This window comes from Epargyreus clarus, unplaced genomic scaffold (assembly GCF_041222505.1).
Source record: "Epargyreus clarus isolate Ecla_fem2 unplaced genomic scaffold, WU_Ecla_fem_2.2 ptg000007l, whole genome shotgun sequence".
Taxonomy (NCBI): Eukaryota; Metazoa; Arthropoda; class Insecta; order Lepidoptera; family Hesperiidae; genus Epargyreus; species Epargyreus clarus.
Genome location: NW_027332215.1, coordinates 10944123 through 10970953, shown reverse-complemented (window position 1 = coordinate 10970953; position 26831 = coordinate 10944123). Strand labels below are relative to the sequence as shown.

General features: G+C 34.6%; 2 protein-coding genes across 8 annotated transcripts in view; one reads left to right on the top strand and one right to left on the bottom strand.

Moving 5' to 3' along the window:
- Nucleotides 1-5320, top strand: part of Unr (cold shock domain-containing Unr) — a 35169-nt gene extending 29849 nt beyond the window's left edge. For all 7 annotated transcript variants that reach the window (XM_073074574.1, XM_073074578.1, XM_073074575.1 and 4 more), the window contains one exon: nucleotides 296-5320. In XM_073074574.1, the coding sequence (XP_072930675.1) occupies nucleotides 296-312 (17 nt within the window). In that variant the 3' untranslated portion in view covers nucleotides 313-5320. The remainder of the gene's footprint in view (nucleotides 1-295) is intronic.
- A 262-nt stretch (nucleotides 5321-5582) lies between these two features.
- Nucleotides 5583-26112, bottom strand: LOC140743380 (peptidoglycan recognition protein 3-like). The gene is made up of 7 exons (XM_073074580.1): nucleotides 25791-26112; nucleotides 16831-16989; nucleotides 16115-16645; nucleotides 10389-10547; nucleotides 8239-8440; nucleotides 6322-6434; nucleotides 5583-6206 (listed from the first exon to the last, which is right to left on the bottom strand). The coding sequence occupies exons 1-7, from the start codon at nucleotides 26008-26010 to the stop codon at nucleotides 5938-5940; spliced, it is 1653 nt and encodes a 550-aa protein (XP_072930681.1). The 5' UTR covers nucleotides 26011-26112; the 3' UTR covers nucleotides 5583-5937.
- Nucleotides 26113-26831: the final 719 nt, after the last annotated feature.

Below are 26831 nucleotides of genomic sequence, written 5' to 3'. Positions count from 1 at the left end.
TTACGTGGGCTATACCTGAACCCAATTACGGATGCTTTGTTACTTCTGAAGACTAATGTGAATCCATGTTCACAGAATCACATCCATCCTTCCACTTAAAAACAGCTGATTTACATAGGAATGGCAATGATATCTCCTCGGTCGAACTATATTGGCCCTACTTTACACATTCCATTCCCTTCACAATCTTCGTCGTCAACATCACTGGCATTATTACTACTATCCGGTGCTACGCTATTCTATTTTAAGGACGGTATGCCCGTTTGCTACTTCAGTGTATGATATTTAATTTCAGAACTACTGGCCGAGTGAGAAAATGCCCTACCTGAGACATCGAGACCTGCACCACAGCCACGTGTACCGCTATGTAGGTCCTACATCTTAGGTTCGATTTATACATTCAAAGAAAGGGTAAACTACACCTATTTTGGCATCTTTGGTTTAACTGAAGCATTTCTCTTAAAATTTATTATCGGAAGACCTTAATCTCTTTCTTTAAAACGGTTATATTATATAATATGAAATCGATCCTTTGTACAAATAATGCATTGAACGTATATGTTTATGGCTTAAATGAAATTGCAATATGCTTTTGTATATTAGATTACAATATTAGAACTGAATATCTGCTTAAGTGTTAAAAATGAATTGTTTTTTCGCACTATATTTTGCGATGTTGTCTCGATCAGATTATCATGAATGTTTGATAAGTCAATGCGATTGGAACACTTTTTGTCCCACCTGTATATGTAACTATATTGTAATAGTAATAGGGCGCTAAAATATTTACCTCGATTATGATGTTACAGTTTAGAAGTTCATAGTTATTTAAAAATTCTATCTTGAAAGTGTCAAAAACTATAATTATATTGTGCAATTTTTCATGTCAAATGAAATGAAACGATTAAGGTACAAAAAAGTAATCACAAATGCCAAGTATTATATAGTATCAATACCTCATCGTTTTTTCTATGTAGAAAACATTTTTTATATTATGTGATATGATTTTCTACGAGTGGTCTTTCTTTGGTGTTTGTTAAAAGTTTAGTTTTTTTTATATTCTTGTCATTATGTGTTTTATAAAAACCTTATCCGTCACACAACTTTTTATCCGATCCTAATGATATATAGTAGGGTTAAAACATGTTTAATCAATTATGCACTTTATATTAATGTTAGATCAGAAAATTCACTATATGTGTCAATCATCGTGTAGTTTACCCAATGTCATTGTATTCATGAGAGACTGACTGATTCTCTTTTCTTTAGCAGCATTTAGAAAATTGTTTTTGTTATTTTACTAATTCTAGGGGACGATTCCGTCAGCTATGCTATCACACTATCAGGACAGATCAATGTTAATAATAGATCACATCACCTTTATAGCTTGTAAACCTGTGAGCAAAGAACATATCAAGATTAATCGAACTGTTTTAGTTGATATTAAGACTTTTGTTTATAAGAGGTTCTTTTTCGCATACATACTTTGTTCAAAATTCCGTTTAGTACAAAAAATCAAGCCGGTTTTGCCAATCACTTGGGATGTAACGAAAAAAGTTTCTCATGGATCTCACGGCAAATTAACGTCTGTATCGCCTTCGCGCACTTGGCGACATACGCACGCGGAAATACCTTCTTATTCCAAATGTATGTAAATATCACATAGTCTCGTAAGTGTAACGTGTAAAGTATCTTATATTCAAATATTTATTTGTGTCTAACGAATATATTCCATGTGTGTACTCAAAATACAATATTATATACATTTCAAATTGTACAGTAAAATTAAATAGTAGTGTGTTTTGTCATTCATTCTTATAAAGAATAGGAGTAGGAGGTCATTTACGTAATTTGCTTCTCGTGTTTCCCGCTATATCGCGCGCGACGCATCTAGGGAACATAATAACGTTATATATTTTTGTTTACGAATGGTTACTACTAAAATAGATCTCTATGCTGAATATTCTGTGATTTTTCGAAATTTCATGTGCAATAAATAATGGGTAAAAGATAAAATATAGACATAATACGGCGTAGCTAGTCCCATACTGTTAGTTTTGACTGAAAACAGTCTCGATTCTTCAGCTCTTCATCTGGTATGTGTCGCCAGGCAGCGCCTTGCACGATGACGATGACGAACCTCGTATGTAAACAATCGAACAAAATTTTATATTTAGCTCTTATGAAAATAATTGGAATTAAAGCATTTATGTAACGATGCTATTATAAACTTTAAAGGAACCAAAGACTGAGAAAATATTTATTGCAATAATATTGGTATTAGATTATTTTAATTAACGATATGTTAATCATCATGACGATACGTGAGGCCGTAGAGTTCTACTTGAAATATTTTCTTAGATAAACCTGAGCCTCGGATTGATCTGCTGTATTAACGGTGATGACTCGGTTGCAGTTAGGAAAATATAGGAGACTTGTATCTATAGATAACTAAGTATTTGTTAGTAAAAATCAATTGGGGGTTAAATGCACTTTAAAATTGATGAATGGCCAAAGCTTGTTTTTGTTTTCCAATTATCGCTTTTGCCTTATAATATTACTATGGCATTTGCAGACTGATACTTAAAATCAATAAAATATAACAGACGTTATATGGTCAGGTGTTCAGCCGTCAGGAATTGCCGCGACAGTAACAGATTTCCTTGTTAGTTATAAAAGTAAATTTATAGATCTATTTATTACATCGAGATATACCTATTTGTCTAATATTTAATCGTCTTTAATTCTGAGTTTTGTATTTTAAAGGAACGACGCGAGTTCTCGTCTTTTCATTTCTATAATAGCTATAGTCGTCACAATTTAATAGGCCCATTTTGACACATGCCATCGCTAGGCTCTAAGCATGTGACATACAAATCGATAACCAAAGAAACCAATTTTTACGACCAATCGATTACAACCACACATCGTATTGTATAAATTACTTAATATTTTGTAAACAGAATATTTATTCTATATTTTTCTAAATCTAAAAAGTAAATAAATTCTAGTGTAATTTAGAAATTTAATCCTTTTTAGAAGATTAAATAAAGCATCGCTCGTAAACTGTATTTTTTTTTCGTTTTATCATTCACTAAGAAACAAAGTTTTGATTATTTTATTGTTGTTATAATGAAAATGGGATAAATAATTACTTATTGCTAATTCTAAGTTTCGATTATTTGAAAGTTAATCGATTATGGTTTCTTCCGAATGCTTTGAAGCTGCAAGGTCTAACCGTCACGTGGTCGTAATTTCCCTAATAAAAAGTTAGTTTAAGACATTAATGACATTGGGATGGCTTCTGTCAAAATGGGCCTATTAAATTGTGACGACACTTCATAACTATAATGAAAGTATATCTAGTGTAATGTGCGATATAGAAAGTATAGTCTTTTACTATACTTAGTATTTCATTAAGCAGAGCATTATTTAATAAAATGTCGATGGTAGGCGTTTACTATTCGCAATATAATATAAACGTTTGCTCTTGGACGTTTCTTCCCATATATTCTAAAATTGCCTTAATCATAGATTTATGAAACTATTATCTCAATTAATTACAGTACGTATTGAACTTAAAGCAATAAAATAGAAGTGAATCACATAATTTTACTGCCATTTTCTAGAATTAATGTATAGATATATAAATTTCATGTTGTCTAGATTTTAGTATATTTTCATACTCACTGTCATTGTATCGACGAGAACGAGCGACGTGTCCTATTAGTGTTAGAGTACATCTATAACTTTACAGTTACGTTATAGGTGGGACCAGGAACCATAAGCCGGAAATTACTTAGTAAGCCCATAAATATTAGAGTAGGTTCATTGCTGACGGTATTATGTACCAAAGTGGCTATATCAATGTAATGTGATTATAAACGCTTCAGTATACTTGATTTCTAAATGTTATCTCCCGCCTGTTAAATGTAACAGGTTACTGCGGCTACGAATTATTTTTTACTCTTGTATTTTAGTAATTCTACTAATCATCTACTAAAACATCACGATTGTGGTTACATGGATCTCATTTTGAAATACACAACAAAGTGGGTGGGCAATGACGGGACGTGGAAATAAATAAAGTATTCCAAGTTAATCTTTACTGATGACCCAGCGGCAAAGTTGAATATCCGCTGGTATAAAGAAAAAATATTATGTGACCAGTAGTCAAAAGATAAATCACATAAGATAATGATTAATTCCAAAGAAATAAATAGGAATTTTGAACAAACGTTATATGCTTTAAAACTACACATTATTTTTCCATCTCACATGATAATATGTATGCCCATGTAACCATAAATAGTAATAATGAACATGACGTATAAATCAGAATAATATTGATGTTGTAGCGAATAAAATTAAGCCCCGGATCGTTTCGGGTATAGGTATTATTATCTACTAGTCTTAACACACGCCCGGTGACTTTCCTTACACGGATATTGTATTTTTAAGCTGTTTTGCTGATTAAAAGAAAGCCAAGATCTGAATCTAGTAATGATATTTTTACTGTTGTGATACTGCAGGCGGCGGAGTTCATCGTGAAGTTTGTTTGTTTTGCACGGTCGAGACTGTATTGTTCAATTATGTGACGTACTATGAAATGTAAAGGCAACTCGTCGCCTGCAGTAATATACTGGTTGTACTTTCAAAACTAGCATTTCTGACATTTTTGGTAGCTATGAATTTGGCGAATCACGCAATATGACAAATTTAACTACATTGCCTAAAAGAACCTCTCTAATCATAAATTATCACGAAAATGTTAAAGGATGTTTGAAACCACTCAGTTGATTAACAATTACAAACTTTGGAATAATCTTAAGAGTTTATTTTTATTTTAGTTTGTCTATTGTATTCGTAAGATGAGTTGTCTATGCCAAATGTTTATACACCCTGTACTTTTTTGAAAATTGTGATTAAACCTATGTACACTATCTTATTCGATTTGTACTAAGTGCCCTGGTCTGTACGATGTGTTGGTCGATGTAGTGGCCGACTACCGCGAGGCGCTCGGTCGCTCCCCTCAACCACTAGCCCACTCACTTTCATCTTGCATGTATACTACCAAATTCGTATACTTGACTACATTCGAAATTTCTTGTTACGTTGTCATTTTGCGGTTGGCATCACAAGGCGAAATAATCTGAGAGCTGTTTGGAAATTAATATTAAATGTGGCAAATTAAGTCCTTTGGGGGTATCCCAATGCCGCCGAGTGTTGCTATGCCAAGTCATAATATATTATAGCTAAACCAGTCATGCAATAAAGTACACTAAACATATTCTAATAAATTGTGATTATACTATGTAAAGCGCTCTCTTATTTACATTTTAATTTAAAATATTTGAGTGCATGTCAACCTTTTATTTTTCATAATCCTGTCAATTACGAGTTTTTAGATTGCAACCCTGTCCATCCCACAACTTGACAAGTTATTAAAATATATAAGTAAAAAACAAGCATTTTCGTAAAATAAGGAGAACAATTAAAAGTGAAATGAAGTGAATGTGCCTTTTGTAGTTCAATAGCTTTGGAATTATCTTAATTCTATTAAAAGTGGATTTAAAAATGCCTTTGTAATTAATTACATGATAATTTATTTACCACATTTTACATACAAATTATATCAATAATAGTTTCTGGAAAGAAATCTTAAGAATTATAATTAAAGGTTTTTTGTTCTGTTGCCAGTAACTAAGAGCTACAAGAAAAATGTAGCCGTTGACGTTCATCATGGCGTGTAAGATGAAGTCATGATCTAAAGTCTAGGATGCCTAATAGACCAAAATATAAATATGGATTTTAAAGGCTTTTTAAATATTTTTTTTTATTTCTGGTGATTTCCATAATAATCTATATAAAGGTATATTACGCATACATATTGTATGTTTAGGAACAAGTATTATTGGTTATATTACATTTGCGATATTAATTCGCTTTGTAGGGAAATTTCTCGTGCATCATTTCGCATGTCATATTTACGAAGAGGTTTTCATGATCGAAGTGTTCCCACTGCTTAATGGCGTTGTGTAGGTTGGAACCGGGACTCGCGGTGGGCCGAAGGTCTCTTGCACCGACTACTTTGTAGTCCGGCCGGAGGTAGCCCAGCCTGACGCCCTCCTCCAATAACATCAGAGTCCTATTCAATTGGGCTTCGGTAACTCGCGTGTGATGATTGATTTCCTCCCGATAATCACCTGATTAAAATAAATAATACAAAACTAATAAATATTAATAACTTTAAGTTTACGTTCTTATAAACATTACATTTTGGTTTTTCTACTTAAAAGTAAGATTGCAAACAAACATTACCAATGAATCCTATTCCAACCGAACAACGGTTGTATCCGAAAGTGTGGGCTCCTACGTTTCCCCAACCGCAACCATCGTATACACGACCGTCGTTACCAATAATGAAGTTATATCTAAAAAATTAAAAATTTGTTATCTTCATAAATAAAATATGCTTTATAACTATTATGAAGGGACTTAAGGATACATTCAACTTTATTCAATTATCCCTTTACACCCGAAGATTTTTTTTCGCAATTTCCGATTCAAAACGTTTATTACGGCTTTTTATATAGCTTAAGGGATCCACAAAAAATACGAAAAAAAATCCAGAGTTTATACATAATCCAGAAATCGACCCGCACGATCGTGAGTCTCCGGTGGGAACTGTCACACTCACGATCGTGAAAATTGCAAAAAAAAATAGTTTATTATCAAATAATATTAGAAAATTAAAACAATTTGGAGATATTTAACATCACTGTCTTTATTTTCAATAGTCTTTATAAAAAATCTGTCTTGGCAATGAAACCTAAACTACGTAATTCTATGAAAATCAACATTCTTCTTTCTTCCGTTATTGCCTCCGTCTTAAATCCAGGTCTCTAAGGCGTAGGTATTCTTGGCTAGGGAATACATCAAATGATAATGCAGATGGAGAAAACTTTAGCCATATCTATTGCAATTAAATTAAGTTTTCGACCGGTTCTTCTTAGATAATATAAATTTGTGCATCTGGTTACATATCAAGAGCCTCATAATTAAAATATTAAGAAAAATATTTCTTTGGAAACTTTACTGGAGATGTTGGTAGGGATGTATAGACCTTTTCAAGACAGAAAACGTATTCTTTTCCAAGCTATTTTTCGATGTGTTGGACGTGAAGATGCTCGGCGGCGAGAAATTTCTAGGGATGATTTTAAAGTAGATGGTTGAGGTTCAGGCTCAAGTTCCAGATCCAATTCTAGGTCAGTTTCTATTTGAGGGTCTGCATGTGCTTCTGGATCTGTTTCAGGGCACAATTCTTCAAATTGAAACTTTTCTAATCTATTTGGTTGAAGCTCTTCACTTTCATGAAGATCTTCAATGTCCGATACATTTCTCCTCACCCCGCACTGGCAAAATCTGATCGTCATTTAAATGTACCCCTAAAATTGAAACAAACAAAATTGATATTGACGAAACTTACACATAACTGGTAATAGCAATAAAAGCATTTTCATCAAACGTTATTCTGCACCAACAACCGTAGGCACACGATCGTAACAGTTGAAATTTGCAACCTAATTGTATCAAAATTGCAAGTTAATCGAATAAACTACTAAATTCCACGTATTTAGTGTTCTTTTAGCTTTCAAATTAGCTATAATTAATAATAGATACTAAACATTTAATGCCAAAAATAATTACATACCTGTGACAGTGCGCGGGTCGAAAAAATCTGCCATCTTTGGACGAGTCCCTAGCACAACTGACCGTCTGCACCCCGCTCACTTAGCCGGTAGCACGTGCGATACTCTCCTCACGATCGATCGGCATCGGTTGCGTTTCGAAAAATAAGAAGCTATCACGTGGGATTTTTTTTAAAGTGAAACTCACGCTCATATCATCTCGGGTGTAAAGGGTTATTATGAAGTTCGATATCAAAGGTAATCGTGGAATTCCTCTTACTATTACACGCTAAGGGCACATGATATTTATTACTACTATGGTAATAAGTTTGTTTGATTAAAAAATCGTAACGCCCCATATTAATTATCTATCAATATTCACAATTTTTTGTTTACTACATTTCAAAATTTATCAATCATATTGTAGGTAAAAATTGACGAATTTCCAACCATTATGAGTAAAAATTGGTTAAGATTGATTATCAAAATTTTTTTCGAATGTGAAAATAAAAGTTATATTATAAATACATACATCTCTTATACTTACGGTATGTCATATTGGTGGAATTTGATAAACCAGGATTGTAGGTTGCGCAATTCAGCAGCGCATAAGATGAATCGAGAGCATTCTGGGCTTACGGAGTGATTTATAACGACCAACATAAGCGGCTCAAACTCATCGACGATGACATCGTGGCTGAAATTCTGCGCCAACCACATGTCACGTGAGATTCTCCACTCGTGCGGAGCTGAAAAGTAAGTATAATATCATATATAAGAAGATAATGTATAGGTACTATGTAGATTAAAATCAAACTAAATTATTTAAAAGCATTTCATTATTAGAGAATTAGTACATAGTTATCGTACGTACCTACGGAGGGACTTATTACAAGTTCCTTTTTATACGTACCTATTTTATACGATGCTTTTGTAACATCAAAATAAATTGAAGTTACATAGTACCAATGACTAACGCTATCTCATAAAATTGGTAAATATATTTAGATGTAAATTAAGAATGGCGGTTTTTCTATTTTCAGCTATTTTCTATAACTATGAGTGAGAAAATACGAATGGGTAATAGCACCTATTTTTGAATTACATCCCATTAATGAAGTAAGTTTTAATTAATTATTTCTACATGGGTACCGACGTAAATAAGTACATGTCGGTATTGTGGATAATACTGACTTGTAATTAGCCTTGAGTGCTATAAAAATTACCTATATAGAATCAAGGTTTTGATAACTTATAGAAATGAGCAAGTGAGGGTTCCAATGATTAGTATGTAGACAGACCCACTCTAACACGAGTGATGACCCAGTGTGAATCTATGGAGCAGAGAAGATAAATAGGTGCAGAGATAATCGTCGAGATAACTGGGTACCTCAAGCCCATCAATTATCAGTGCTATCACTGCCCATTTAACCTGATGAGCTTAAGGACAATGTTATAAAATTGTAATCATCGAAGTCGCGAAAAAGCCTAATAGATTATAAAACAGTGATATTTAAAAGATGAGACAAGGTACCTATACCTTATGAGATAGAATGAAAATCATCTCGAAAGTAGTCTACTAACGCGTAGGTTCCTATTTAACTAAAGACAACCGTCTGTGGTTCGAGTTCGACGGCACCACCGTAAACCCTATATCTGTCTAATAACAACAATGTTAAGCGCTCTTCTGTCTGTTCTAATTTCTATTACGCACATAAGTGTGAAAAGTTAGAGGTACCTGGGATTTGAACCTCGGACCCATCGATCAAAAGGCCGCGTATCTTAACCACTAAGCTTTCACTGCTTAAAAGACCTAAATAATATTTACAAAATCAATTTTCTTGGTAAATCTAGTAAATAGAACGCATTATTTCATTCAGATCTACTCTCGCGCTCGCACCTAGAGTGATTTCAGAGTGTGTGGCAGGGCGTGGTCACTGTAGTAGGTGTCTGGCAATGAACGAGGTCGTATTTAACGTTATTACAAATAAAATATATAAGAACTGAGCTTTATACTTTAACGAAAGTAAAGTACTGTTTCACACATTTACTACCTGATATCTGCCAAAGCCACTATCATCCAAACTCCATAGTAGCAGAACGTTTTCATGTGTGTTGGGGTCGTGCGCAGACAAACTTTCAGCTTTTATAAAATAAAGCAGGTCTGGGGGCCGCGGGCTCTTGGGCTAACATAATTTACTTACCTACATATTTCTCAAACTGTCAAGTAGTTAGTAAACCGCATATAAAGCGATATTAAGATAACGTAGGCACCAACACTTACATATAAATTATTGACCTATTTTAACTTATGAGTATGTACAATCTGCAGTGCGTCTTAAGTAGGTATTAAACAATTAATTCACTATTTGCTGTTACTATCTACCTACTTATAAAAAATGAACGTGAGACATTGTATCTTATTCATACCTATATAAGTGAACTTATATTATTCATAATCAGAACACGTTAAGCTAAGTGATAATTATCAGAGTTCTAGCCACATGGAATTATTACCTATATAGGTACCTAAATCACAGAACTAAATATGTTACTTAGGTAGATTTTTACCAGCTTAGGCTGGTTTCGTATTCTAAACTTCGCTTTCGTACTTTTGTCATAATTTAAAATTGAAAAAAATTATGTTACAATGCTAAGAATCGATACGTACGATTTTGTTTTATGTGCGTTACTCACCTCTATCGATGATCTCCGTCGCCTGAGCCGCTTGGATAGTAAAATACACTATGAGTGATATGCAGACAATAAGGATGACGAGGGCCGCAACACACGCAAGCCTTTCCGTTCTTGAACTATTTTTCACAATTTCCCAAATATACTTCGGTAGAGGAACATCTGCAAAGTAATATACAATCTTAAATACGCAAACATTTACAGCCAGTATATTAATATATTATTTGGTACCCTACAACTGATTTCCTAATTGGTTAAATTGAAGAAAATAGTCTATGTTTTTAACACGATTTTATTAGCTTGGGTTGTACGATTGTATGTATGTATGTACGTAACAGTAACGGAATCTTTGAGCCCGATTTCTATCCACTTTGAACGTTTAGTTTAATTCAAAATTTTGAAGAATTATCTAGAACCGATGACAATGCACGATTTTAATAATTTTGTAACATTGTCCTTATCAATATCCTCAGGATTAACGATTTTCGAGGCGAGAGAAAGCGCCTTATGGAACGTTCAGGCAAAGGTACTAGATTGATTTTTAGCTTTGGAAAATAATAATGTTATTTCCCTATAACTCAAATGTACTGAAACATATCTATAATGCCATCTTGTAGAATGTTTTTTAAGATTCCGTACACACATAAAACGAAACCCTCCGCTGTCTGTTCGTGAGTCACAGGGCTTTATCTCTTAAACCGTAATAGATTGATTTTTTTACAAACGATGCATGAGGGTGGTCGCTATAACAACAAATGCTAAAAATTAATAAAACAATTATAGTTTAAAAAACTAAAAAACACGCTTTTATGTTAAAATCAACTAAAAAGCAAAAAATAATCTTAAATCTAGGAATCAATTAAGGAACAGTAAATAGTATAATTGTGGAAAAAGTGAGGGGCGCTTTTCGAGCCTGATAAATGAAGCACCACACACTTTTTCCACATCTATACTATTTACTGTTCCTTAATTGATTCCTAGATTGAAGATTATTTATAATAGAGTAGTAGCAGGCAACCAACTCGACTGCCGTAGAAATTTAGAAAGCTAACAGGCGACCAATCAGGTAAGTTGCTGTTGCCGCCCATGAACACCTGTAATCAACCACAGATATGATTAGATTCCGACCTGACGGCGGCCACAAATGCGTCGCTAATCCTGAGAACTGCTTAATACTGATATTATTAGGCTAATATGTAAGAGTGGCGGTGTAGTCCGTTTAAAAATAAGATGGCTTTATGCCAGATAGAACTATATTAAGAATAATAAAAAGTAATACAGGGTGGCGCAAAATTAATCACCCTATTTTGTTTTTGAATAACTTTTGTACTGAATACAAAAAAAATATTTTGAGTAACAGAAATCTTTACTAGGGCCTGTAACTTTGTTTTGCTAATTAGAAAATATGATATCTGTCAATTATCTTCCACCAGCGTTAATACAAATTTGCGCCCGTTTTACCATATTTTCCACGAGTTTCCTTAAGATTTCCGCCGGAAACACTTCGCATTCCAGTCGAATATTCTCCTTAACAGCTGCGATTGACCTGTGACTTCAAGTAATCCCAAAGATAGAAGTCAGGGATGGTTAAATGGGGCGAAATTGCTGGCCATGCCAAATTGCCAAAACGGGAGATTACGCAACCAGGAAACGTATCCTTCACACGTGCACCATCGTGCGGTTGCACCATCTTGTTAAAACCACATGTTCATCAAGCCCTGATCATCCAATTCCGGTAGAAAAAATCGTTTATCATAACCCTGCAGCGTTCACCAGTACAGACATTGTATTGCCGATGGCGTCCTCAAAAAAATATAGCAATCACTCCTCCTGCATGAAAGGGCGCACCAGACAGTGACTTTAAGTGGATGTAATAACTCAACAACAGCAACAAGCATCAGACAATCGCAGCTCTTACGGAGAATATTCGACTGGAACGCCAATTGTTATCGGCGGAAATCTTAGGAAAGTTGTGAAAAAGCAATCGCAAATTTGTGTCAACGATGGTGGAAGACACCTGACAAATATCATATTTTCTAATTGGAAAAAAATACAGATCCTGGTAAAGATTTCTATTACTCAAAATTAGGTACTTTTTTAATTCAGTACAAAATGTATTCAAAAACAAAATAGGGTGATTAATTTTGCGCCACCTATAATAATAATAACCTATGTATTGATATTAGCGAGATAAAACAATCTCCTACAAAAAAGTTTTAAATGTATCTATTCATACAATTGTAAGTACCTTAGTAGGTAGGTGGGTACCTAAGTTTCATCAAAATGTGTACAGTACTTATTCTGTTATTCCCTAATAAATTAGCATATTTAAATTAAATGGGTATATCTAACTTAAATATTGTGTACTCTTTGCAATTGCTTATCAATACAATATCTATATTTTTTTATGAAACAAAAGAATATCAGAATATTAACTACGTAAGGTAGATAATTATTGCAAAGCATAAAGTTCGCAGTCGCAACAATAAGCTCACTGTTAGGAGAGTGTTCACGCAAGAAGATAGAATCCAATTCGTGGCGTACAATGGGCACGTAGCGTGGTGAAAAATGTTCTCTTTTAGGATTTATAAACTTTGCTAGAGTAAAGAGAAAACCAGTAAACGTTTACTGTTATCAAACGTAAAATTTTGCCTCGTCCATAAAATAACAGTTGACTTTCCGTCTAGAAAGTAAGTTCATTCAAAAGGAAACGTTATCCTGTTAGACTTAGGTACCTACATCTTAAGCCTGCAATGCGAAAAATGTTCATGTTTTACTCATTGGTAATTTTAAACATTCTCTTATTGGTTTAATTTTGCCGCTCCCAATAATCACTATTCGGGGGCAATGTTAAAAGGTAGAATTATATCATATTCATAAGTTTATTTATTACCTACCTACAGTCATATATTTTTTCAATTGTGAGGTATGTCATGGGACATATATTAATAACTTGTCTATGTAACTAAGAAAAAGATCATGACATATACTACCAAAAAATGTACCATCCATTTAGCTCGTTTTAAATCTTTTTATTTATTTGTTATAAATAGCAAGTACGCATGAGCAGGTATGGACTCGATCTGATGGTAAGTGGCAACTGTTGCGCTTGGCCAGACGTAAGTTGGAACCCCTCGTGTAAGTGTAGACCTTACCACACTTTAAAACCAAAACATAACAGTCCTTATCAGTTATAAATAAATAGGCAGTGATTGCTGCGGCGGTGACGCCTGTAGACTCTAACCACTGAGAGTTTAACCACCATAGATTATGTAACAGAATTAGTTGTACAAATTGATATTTAATTATTTAATTATATATATAATAAAGACTGGACGATGCAACAGGACTAGATAAAAGGATTAGATGAAGGTCAAATATATGTTATCCAGATATTATTATATCGTGTCGGTACATGTGTACCAAATCAAGGCCAGAAATAATCGATGATATCATATGATTTTGGGTTTTTACCGTTGAGTTGGTAGATCCCCGTTGAAACCTTCAGGTGCCTACAGTGGCAAAGTATGAGCCTGATTTGAATAGGATTCCGTTGGCGAATATAGTGACGTGTAATGTAATGTAAATAGTCTAAAAACAAATAGTCGTCTAGACAATCTTGCCTACATTCTATACAATTATGTTTTTAAATAAAAAAAGCTTAGGAACATGAATGTTGGATAATTAGGTACTTACTATAGGTATTTGAATTTATTTTCCTCCTATAAATAGGTTGCTATGTTCTAAAATTTGTGTAATATGTAATGAATACAATATACATTCTGACTGAACTGACGACAAAACAGTGACTCAGTGGGTTTTATACTGTTTGATAAGCTATGTTTACAGCATTCGCGGATATAGCAACACATATAAAGGTTAGCAAAGGTTGGCACTTATATTGTAGCCGTAGTGAAAAAAATATTATTTATAATATTATACACATAATAACGGGATATTTATTTACATCTTTAGCTTCGAGATAGATCTTTCGTACGACATGGATCATCTCTTTTCTTAATATCAAACTCAACCTTCACTCAATTTCTTCTCTTATTATTTTTATTGGTTGCATAATTGAGACAGCTTTTCGTATAAAAATATTTTATTTTATATAAGTTACATCAAAAAATACAAATAATTAAAATAAAATACAAATACATCACCCTACTGGCAAAAACAAGTAAGAGCCTATCTAAATTTAATATCATGGAATAGTTGTAAGTAAATGAATAAAATTTGTAGGTATCTTCTATTTAATTATCCTATAACCTTCTTATTATGTAGTGCAGCTCTCATATATATGATAAATATAAATATTACTGGAATGCCAAGACGTGAATACTTCTACATCTTTGGTTTAGAACATTTTGGCTTCTATTAATCACAATTTTTCACTCTCACACTCAAGATTGTTTCCTTATATTTACAATTACAAATAATTTAGACAACGAGAATCAACAACAAACAATATTAGGTATGATCGTTGTTTATTGCAATGAGATTACTATCGCATAAAGAAGTGATAACATTCTGATTGATTTATGCTGAATAGATAATTATACCTAGGTACATAATGTATCATGTCAATTTTGTAATTTATTGTCATTTTAGTTTATAGATGTTAATTTTTACATTACTATATTTATTTCATTATTTTAAATGGCCATTAAAGGTCTTGGTACAAATCTAAAAAAGCTATTACATAGGGTGGCACAAAAGTAATGACTCAACAAAAGCATCAAGCCTCAGACAATCGCAGCTTTTAACGAGAATATTCGACTGGAATTCGAACTGTTATTGGCGGAAATTTTAAGGAAAATCGTGGAAAATATGATCACACGGGCGCAAAATTTTGTCAACGCTGGTGGAAGACACTTGACAAATATCATATTTACTAATTAGCAAAAAAAGAGTTAAGTGCGGGTCCTGATAAAGATTTCTATTAATCAAAATCACATCTTTTATTCAGTATAAAAGTTATTCAAAAACGAAATTGGATGTATAATTTAGCCACCCTGTATTACACAAGCAGGTGACTTGGTAACTTATAGAGACATAATATATAATACGTAAATAGGTATAAAATAAGAAGAAACAACCAAAATATCGAGACATAACCTCAGTCTTTTATAAAAAAATGCAGATAGATATAATTTAACCTACAGTATCTTAATTTTGTCAGACGAATCATCTTGTTTTGAAGTATTTTAACTATTCATCATAATAACAATAAGGTTATTGAGAAGTCGGCAAAAGGTAACTGCCGAATGTATAGAATAACGAGCTTTTTCTTACGTGGACCTAGTAATGATGAAAATTAACTATTGATGAAAATAATTATAAAGTTAAATGCTTTACATAATTAGAGGGCATTAATAAAACTTTATCCTCCATGCATGTATGTAGTTTAGGCTATTACGAAAATCATAAAACAATATAAGAAGTAGAGTACCATGGTATGTGATATTATGTATTCATGATTTGAAAATATTTATCAGTCAGAAAACTTTATCAAAATCCAATTAAAATTACAATTTCGTACTTATTATCGTGTTAACCATCCATATATGTATAATCACAGTAACTAAGAAAACTTAAGCATATATCATATGCACTAATACACATTTACACACAAAAATGATAATAAGCATTGTTTCCTGTAATAAAATGTTATCACATCGTTTAACGTACTCAACGTATGCAATACGATAGAATTATATAGTGTCATCTTTCCACACATCCACTAATATTAGCCGGGTTCCAACGGGCGAAATTGTGCATTCTTTCCAATATGTGATTACCAGGACTAACTGTTAGTGGTGTAACTTGGCAGTGCCCATACAGGGTATAATTGGGCACTAATACGCGCTCCTTCACAAGTACCTCTAGGAGGACGTTGACATGATCAAATTGAGCTTGATCAGGCATGTCTATTACATAGTTGCCTAAGAACATGATCATTATGCTTCTTCGATTCCACGCAGTCACCATTGCTGGGAACACGTTAGCCCCTCTCCCTTCGAAAACAAAACCGTTACCACCCACAAGAAAGTTTGGTCCGATGTCATATAGTCCTCGTCTCAAATGATCCTGTTGGACAATAAGCATTTGTTCTATGCATCGGTATCTCTGACTACAGTAATTAGCGGCAGAGTGTCCAATGATAACGTTTTCTAGTGGCAAATTGAGGAATTCCATATTGTATTCAGGCAGTGCCTGCCAGTCGCCTCGGCGTAAGTACCAAACGTCGTGTAGACCTGTTATGACAACAGTATACCATATTTTATACAATAAGGGTATAAATTTAAAAATACGTTTGTTAAGTTTAAAAGTAATTAGAAACATTTGAATGAATATATAAAAATTGACGGGTAAAGTTTGAATAGCAAATTTTCAATAAAAGCTTTAGAGGGAGTGATATTCGGTATATTGTTTTTATTACCTATGTCGAGGCGGGTAGGGTGGCCGGGGATTGTGACGTAGATGAGATAGGTAGCGAGACCGGTCGCGACTAGGAAGGCCCAACATACGAAGACCGCAACGCTGCAGCGGATTCTGCGTGCGCGCTTTGAAGACTCGATTTCAAGGCCCAAAATGCGGCCTGCAAATAAACATAACATGGTTTATGTTATACAAGAACAACATCATGGTTTATGTTATACAAGAACAAATTATCGGTCTCGTGTGAAGGGAAAGGGGAATAGCACGCTGAAACGTTTTGTGTAGTACCTATACATAGACTAGTGCGTTCATACAACTTAAATTTGCCGATCGTGCAGCCGCGCATTTTCATGTAATAGAAGCTGTGCTTCATCGTAAATATTCAAGCATTTTTCGGATAAATAATAATTCTGTCTTTGGTGCTTTTGTGGATGAGTAACCACTATGACGGAAAAAGAGGACTCATCAAAGTTATCAAACTTTGTTGTTGAGACTATCCTCGCAAAATGATATCCAATATAATAGAGGTGCCAAGGTAGTTACAGATAATATAATACGTTGAAATGTATTTAAGTGCTCATACACAGGTCTTATTACATTTTCTTAGTTTTACTCAGTACTTGTATTTCATATTATATGTAGGTATTGTAAGTACATGTAATGTACACTTTCTTTTTTATATCTGAGTCTACTATAAATTACATTTACAACTTTAGTGCTTCAAACATCTCCCACACATTTACCACAGGTCGACAAAAGATAATCGAGATCATAGAGTATCAAAAAGATGAAGTCCACTTTGTAAAAAATACAACAACAATAAAATAAAATATTTTTTACAACTTGTACAAAAATAGATTGAAAAATTCATTACAAAGATAAGCTATGGTATTAGTAGTGGCCTGGTACCTAATTGATAGTATTGTTATCAGTTGTAATCGACGGCAGAAGCGTGAAGCGTTCTGACACCACTGATAGAGTCCTATTTTTTAACATATTTATTTATATGTGTCGCAAATTAAAGCTCCAATCACAGATTTAGAATAGGCAAGGTGACAATTACTAAAAATCACTAAAATAATGTATTTCTATTTAAACTGGTGTCAGAGATTGTCAAACACGCATTTATTTCTTATATATAAAATTCTCGTGTCACAATGTTAGTTACGGTACTCCTCTGAAACGGCTTTACCGATTTTCACCTAATTTTATATCCATATTCAGTAAGTCTGCGAATCGGCTACTATTTTTCATACCTCTAAGTGATAAGGGTTGTTCATCCGGATTTTTTTTATTTCTAATGGTAACACAACGTTTGCCGGGTCGGCTAGTTTTTATACAAAAGCAAGACTGATAATTATTTTGATAAAAAAGTACAAAATACGGCAATCGTTTGGCAACCAATACATGAGGTCTGTCGATTGTCCGTCGGCTGCCACCTTCGATAAGAGGTATAAAACTGTTTCACGTACTATCCGGCAAACTTTTCGTTGAATAGAAAATTTGTAAGAAATTTTATGGTCTCAAATTTAATCGTAATACTTATACATAAACCAGGGATTTTTTATAAATCTACCTTATGTACCCTTAATATGACCAAAACAGTAATTAACACGCTTTTATTAGCTTGGGTTGTATGTAAGTATGTATGTAACTATGTAACGGAATCTTTGAACCCGATTTCTCTTCACTTTGAACGTTAATTTATATATATTTAGCTTAATTCAAAATTTTGAAGAATTATCAAAAACCGATGACAATACACGATTTTAATAATTTTGTACCATTGTCCTTATCAGATACTACGGGTGATCACCGGAGGAGGAAGGGGTCGAAATATAATAAATATTGGTCACGTACTACTATATACATAACGTACTCACGTTCCCTTATATGTGTTTAACGAGCTATGAATAGCTGGAACTAGATCGACTACGCCTTTAACTAACTGAAATACATATTATAAATTATTAGCTTATGTCCGCGGCTTCGCTCGCGAACAAAGATCCATGAAAATAGTTGTTTTTATCTATCGTACTATCTTCTTCAGGATAAAAAAAAGTTTGTGTCCTTTTCTGGACCCTTGACAGTATGTGTAGAATTTCATGGCAATCGGTTTGGTAGTTAAGACGTGAAAGAGCAGCAAACAAACGAACAACCAACCATTTATCGTATTACTTAGTGTTATCCCCATAGAAATCCTTTTTAAGGGCTCAGTTTGTCATAATTATTATGTTCCTAGAATTAACTACCGAATGTGGTAGAAACCTTTGTGGTTCGACTCCGGCGGAACCACCGCCACACCTATTTCTACCTAATAACAGCAGTGTTAGGCGCTGCTGTGTTCCGTTTCGAATTGTGTGGTAAGGGAGACATACTTTTCTGAGGCGTTCCAGCTTAGTCCTCAGGGGTAGCGGCGCATCTGTGGCCAACCTCAGGTAGGAATATCTAATCCTATCTGGGGTTGATTACAGATGTCCATGGGCGGCATTAGCCACTTATCATCAAGTGGACTGCATGCTCGTCTGATACCCCTATATTATAAAAAAAAACAACTGCGACTTTTTTATGAAAGTTATATAATGTACATATATTGCCATATCTTTTCACATACCTTGATGTTGAATTTTTAAAAGATATCTTTTTAATAAGCCATAAGTGGCTTACTAAGTATCACTGAAGTGTGCTATTCTGGTTGAATCCGGTAAAAGTGGCAATAGTATTATACAAAGTAGTGCGTACTTACACTTATTATATTACTACATTAATTAGTACTTACTTCATAATGTTTTTGGAAGTTTATATTGTGCATTATAAAATAAATGTCAGAAGATGAGCTTAATAATTTCAGTATCTTTATCACATAAAAATCTCAGTAGGTTTTATGTCTTAGATCCCAAACTTGAATTTTAGTGTACCTTACCCAAAGGTTAAAAACGAAACTCTATTACCACAGTATAAGGATATACAGTATTTTATCTTCATACAAACGCACGAAACGCAAGCCACGCCTACTCGCCTCGGGCCGGTACTAACTCGGTACACGAACATTCGTGAATGTGCCACGGTGACGAGCGGGTGATGTGACGGTTTTGTAAGATATTTTGTTGTTTCAAGAATAATATGGCGAAGAAAAGTTATAGATTATATTGTGTTGTTTTTGGTTGCTTCAATTCGTCAATAACACATCCAGATATAACATTTTTTAAACTGCCTGGAAACTCCGAAAGGTAAGACAATTACAATGATTTTTATGTTAATACTAGATACTTAATCTACTAGGTACTACTACTACTAAATTAGATTAGTTTTTAATTAATACAATTTGATATTTTAAAAAAATACGTATGATTGTTGTAATTTTGGTTCAGTAGACAGGTGTCAGAGCTTGTTATTTGAGGTTATCCCTCTTCTGAATTAATAGAATAAAACTATTTCTTCGACCAATTTACAACTTTTATTATTCCCGCGCGAAATAAAACTCGAAACTGTTGATAACGAAGGGCTTGCTTGCACAACGCACGCGTCGTATTTATTCGTCGTCGCGCGGCGCAACAAAGGCTGAGGGCGTGGCTTAGCGGCCTTTCGGCACCCGTTTGTTCGCGCGATATGCCGGCGAGGGACTATTCTGAATGAGGTAATATAAATATTAGAAAATGAGAATTGATCTTAATTTATTTAGATCAATATTTTATTATTGTTGTATTATTTTAAGATCGTCAAAAATAAGAAACTACCATTTGAAAAGTATTTTCTTGATAGGTCAACACCTTTGTTTACATTTTGGACACCCAATTATGAATCGGAGTATAGATTATATTAAAATTATTATTAGATATTTAAACTAAATTTTGCATAATTTGTGTTAATTTATAAGCTATCATGTCGAACATATTTCATATTTTATTGTTGTAACTGTCAAGTACCCAATTATAAGAATAGTTTTTATTACGTAATATATACATATTAAGAAACATAACATGCATTTTCATTCAACACTTTCCATATAATTAACTATAGCATTCATTTGTTTAAATAAAAAAAATACAACATTTACAATCAAAAAATTAAAAAGAAAGTCAAGTATGCAGATGTAATTAAAAAACTGTAGGCAGGCAGCCCTAACGCGTTACCGTGCCCAGCGCAACCGTAGGTATCTAATTCAAGGTTAGGGCCGAGTTAAATTACTGTATATCCTTATACTGTGCTATTACTAAGCTTCCGCTGTCTGTCCGTCTTTCCCAAAGCTCATCTCTTGATCGGTAATAGTTGGACACTTGTTATAATAAAAACATGGTTGAAAATAAACGGGGGTCGCCATACAAGAAACCGCTTTTATTCGGTATTTCTTTACTTTATCTGTTGAACCGTTATAAATAAACAGATTAAGTTTTCACAGTGTATTCACTTCTATGGCTACTATAAAAAATATTAAAAATAAAAGTAAATTTGGTAGTACGGCACCCTCCGTGTGTGAGGTCGATTTGCATTTGGCCAATTTTTACCCACGACGTTTTCATTTTTAACACAGCTTATTTCAAACTGGCCTCTTATGCCTACTTATATGTCACCAACTTATGCGTGAACAGCGGGACTGTCATATCAGCATTATTACATTTTGTAGGCCAATACGGTAGTATTCCCTTTGTTGTAGGAGTACTCAAAGCGCGACGGTATTTTGTTATCAAAATTCAATATAATACATGTATATTGTATAGACGTATACCAATTGTTGATATCGAAAATGTTTAAGCTATAGAGTGCTGTAAAGAGCTCGTTATAAATGAATTTTAGATAACGTGATTGTCGAATAGAGGTTTTGTTATGTTACTGATATTTTTTTAGGAGAGTAGAGACTAAAGTAAAGTAAAATTGCTGTCTGTTGTAATGATTGGAGTAGCAGACAAGCATGCAGTCCACCTGATAGTAAGGGGCTACTGCCACCCATGGACATTTGCAATCAGCCCCAGATAAGATTAATTTCCTACCTGAGGCCTCCCGCATACGCGCCGTTACCCTTAAGGACTACGCCGGAATGCTTCGGAAAAGACCACACCTTCTTACCACACCCTATAAATCACAACAGCGCACTGCTGTTATTAGGCAGTAATAGATGTGGCGGTGGCGCCGCCGAAGTCAAGATTAACCATTTTGAGAAAATGCTAGGCTCAAATGTTAAAGAATCGTTAATGTAGATAATAAATTCATAGTTTTGTATAATCCAATTTTAATATGATCGTAAGAAATAGTAAAAAGCAAATTCAAAAATTGTTAGAACTCTTCGTAGTTTGAGCGCGGCGGCACGACTTCGGCTCTATTTCTGTCTGGCGTAACTAATACTGTACCCTTACCATGAGTTTTTACGTTTTGACAAATATGATTGTTTTAGTATTTGTTTACGTATTTGCCCATACTATTTCCAATCAGCGCCCTAGTGGATTGTGTCAGAACTTGACAATTGTATAGGCCAATACGTAAACAAATACCAAAACAATCATATTTGTCAAAACGTAAAAACTCATGGTAAGGGTACTGGTCACATTACAATCGCACGCGCCAGCCGCATGCGTCAATCTCGTTGGGTCTTTTCGCGACCCGCGTGCTTGTGCACGCATTTCAAGGAAATCTATCAACAATAGATTGCAAGTGGTACCTACGCGACGTATTCGGACAACCTGCACGCGGTGCAAATCCGCGTGAGAAGAAAATAGGACCTATTTTTTTTTTTTAGCAGACGAGCATGCCGTCCACCTAATGGAAAGTGGCTACTGCCGCCCATGCACATCTGTAATCAACCCCAGATAGGATCAGATATTCCTACCTGAGGTCGGCCACAGATGCGCCGCTACCCCTGAGGACTAAGCTGGAACGCCTCGAAAAAGTCTGTCTCCCTTACCACACCCTTCAAACCGGAACACAGCAGCGCCTAACACTGCTGTTATTAGGTAGAAATAGGTGTGGCGGTGGTGCCGCCGGAGTCGAACCACAAAGGGTTCTACCACCTTTAAACCTAAATAGAATAACAGGTGTACAAGAGATGTAGTATGCAAATGCTGTAAATGAACTCCATGGCAATTTATTATTTCCAACTGAAAACCAAATTATATGCAGTTATACTGTAAAAATGTAATATGTAATATTTTTAATAAGTACGAGTATATTTTCCGTATAATGATAGTAATAACTAGGTTCGAGATGATAAGTTTATATGGATACCTACGTCAGCTCAGATCACTAGTGACATTACTTACGTAACCTAATATATTATAAATAAGTAGGTAGTCGATAGATCCAAGTGAAACAAGCGTAAGATCTGTTGTAAAATAAAATAAAGTTTTGCATCGTTAATTTTTATCTCATGAAGCTACTGAAACATTTAATACCTGGTCTTGCCGATTGATATGCCCTATACTTAGTTCTTTACGGTTAATTACAAGGTATCATAGCCGAATAGTATTTTACTTACTAAGTATAAAACATAATAAATCGCGATAAATACATAATTGTATGAATTCGCCAGCAGACTAAATAACATACTACAGGCCCTTAGGCCCTTATTATTGGTATATGGGTAGAATGAGCTTTAAATAAGTTCTACTTGTCTGATAATAATTGAGAATGTCTTACATTAAGGGTCAAAAATAAAATAATTTTATATTTTTGTTAAACCTTATGTCAAGGAAATGTAGCTTTCGGAGTTACCACTGGCTCATCCACGACACTACAGTGATAGTAATGGGTTGGACCGACTACTGGGTACTCCCCTTAGAATAGCGAGGCAATAAACGCTTTCTACAATCACAGCCCCACATTAGGATTTCCTGTGTCGTGGGTGCTATGGACACACACATAGACAAATACACAAACACCCAGACCCAGAAACAGAAATCTGAATTCATCATTCAGATTTCTGTCTGGCCGGGGTTCGAACCCGGGACCCTTTGCGCGTCAGACCGGTATGGTGACCGCTCTGCCACACGGGTCGTCAATATACCAATAGTACACCAAGTGTGGCTTGGTAGACTTTATAAGTTTTTGACAACTTTTCCAGAATTTGGACAAGTAGGTTTCATCGCGTTGTTTCCTACACCGTTAATGACAGTCATACCTAATTAGTTTCTAATTCTGAACATTTTCGAAAAATTAGAAGTACGTACCTGGGATTCGCACCCTGATCCGTAACGTGACAGGCTGAATTTCAAACCACAAAGGTTCTTATGTATATGCTAAGCACTATCACGATTGAGTAAGCGCTACTTAAATTCTGAGGTTTGATTTAAAACGATTTTATTGTAGACATTTTGCAAAATATTTGTTTGTGTGTCAGAGAATTATTAAATATTATTTATATAATAAATGTTATATATTATTCGCATTCGCAGAAGGTAATTCGCAAGCACAATTATTTATAAATAAATGAGCTATTTCGACCAACAGAAATAAAGTCGATAACCACATGCATATAAATATAGTTATTTTACGTTAGTTAGGAGGAAACCATGCACTCTTTGTAATGGAACTAGTTCGTATTGAGTAGAGTAAACAGTAAGCTAAGTATTTGCACTGTGTGATTAATAAATTATCTCCTTAAATAAATATCCATAGAACAGCGAAATTAGTTAGTGCTAGATTGTCTCTCTCTGTTATCCTTCGAGGTAAGGACCTTAATAATACAACCATGTATTGCTAAGGTGCCTACCTAATGTATTAATACTTTTTGTGCATTTATCTTGGCAGTTGGAGTGGAAAAAGGTTGTGCTGGCAACCCAAGCATCGAACATAGCTCATGGGTCACTGTATGGCGGCAAAGCGATTATATATCCATCTATTCAAGATTATAGCAACTCATTATGAATGCAATGTTGTCAACTTTTTTCTTTTTTATATAATATAGGAGTAGCAGACGAGCATGCAGTCCACCTGATGGTAAGTGGCTACTGCCGCCCATGGACATCTGTAATCAACCCCAGATAGGATTATATATACCTACCTGAGGTCAGCCACAGATGATCCGCTACCCCTGAGGACAAGGAAAAGTATGTCTCCCTTAACACACCCTTCAAAACGGAACACAGCAGCGCCTAACGCTGTTGTTATTAGGTAGAATTAGGTGTGGCGGTGGTGCCGCCGGAGTCGAACCACAAAGGGTTCTACCTTCTAAAACCTAATGTGTTGTGCCACTGCTGGGCTATCACGGCTACAATGTACAATATATTAACCCCATAATCTTATTTAGTAGTTTTGGTACCTACGTGCTGAATAACTCATATTTTTAACGATAACAAATAAAGAACAAAGCGACGCTAAGTAATGCATTCGCGACATTTTATCGGTTGCAAAATATCATTAATCGGGATTAACGTTCGATGAAATACTTTGATAATTATTTTTTATCTTTTACATATTTGCAACCCACTAGCTATGTTATATTGAGGTATTTATTACATTAGGCAAGTACCAAGGTGCAGATATAGGATATAACACGATATAATAAATATAGTGTAAGTATATATTGATTAAAATGCAGATAGTTTATGATAGTTGATGATATAACGTCTTTGTCTAGGCAGATTCTATACATAAAATTAATGGAAATATTTGCTTCACACTGAAACAGATCATTTTTGAAAAACAATTCCAAGAATGCCACGAAATGATTCATCTTGTTGTTGTAAGTTATTACGAGAGACAAAAGACCGAAGAATTAAACGCAATATTTTTATTTCTTCATATCTTTGGGAACTGAAAGCGCAAAACTGTAGTATTTTTTCATGTGTTTAACGTCTATAATAACCATTAACAACACTAAGATAAGTTATATCGCAAAGTGCAAATGTAAATAATGCGCTAGCAACATAGCATTCGTCACATCTATATATACAAACTCAATTAAACATCTTCGTCTCAGCAAGGAGGAAAATGATGTGATGAGGAAAATGTAAAAGATTAAAGTGAGTTTACCTAGTACGACTTCTTTGTTCTGGACATTTTGCGTGACGGACACGAACTTGGGGCCGATGTGCACTTTGGACGACTTGGTCACGTTCAGGTTGGAGCCGGCGGGCAGCACGGTGTCGCAGATGGTGGCGACGGGCCGCTCGTCCATGATCACAACCTCCGAGCTGGTGCTGACCCGCGGCGGCAGGTCCTCGTGCCTATCGCCCTCCCGCTGCGACCACATCACACACACTGACAGTCCGCGGGTTAATGACGTCAGTTACTTTTGAACGCAGGACGACGTCTCACTGTCTTGTCCGGAGCGCGACTAACTTCAGTGCAAGCGATGCGGCCCGATGAACCCAGCGTTCTCTGATAAACAATCGTGTCTTTGCGATTTGACATACTGCGAAATATATAATTCATCAGGGAGCGTGAGCGATAATAAGTTATTGTTTGCTTTTGCTAGATTAGGTATAGCTCTGGGCGTGCCATGACCTTGCCTGCTAGTGTTAATTCAAAGCGTTGTAAATATATGTATGCATAGATATAATTATATAGTACCTATAAACAATTAAGTTACAAACTATACCCAGTAACGGAAGAGTCATTAAGTGTGGTACCGATGCGAATTATTTTGATGAGCAAATCTGGCCAGCGGCAAATAGGTATAATAGTGGTACATCAACCATTATTAATCTTTTATGGTATGCGCGACACTGCCGCCTGATAAGTAAAGATAGGGTTGTATGTTTACCTATAGCGATCTATACCAATCCTTGCTTGGAAATATAATTTCGTCTTTGCACAAAGATATTTATCAATTTTAAAATAACAATGTCGTAAAATGTTCCTCACGATAGGACATCGTAGAGTGGCATAGAGTTAGCGAAGTATCTTAAGAAACGCAGCATTATATTCAGTTATTTTGCCATATTACACATATTTGAGGGATACGTTAACAGCGGGTTCAGTGTTTATCAATTTATTTTAATGGACAATCTTGTCGAAAATTAACATCATGTTTCTGGCATTTAATTCAATATTCATTTTTTAACACGGACA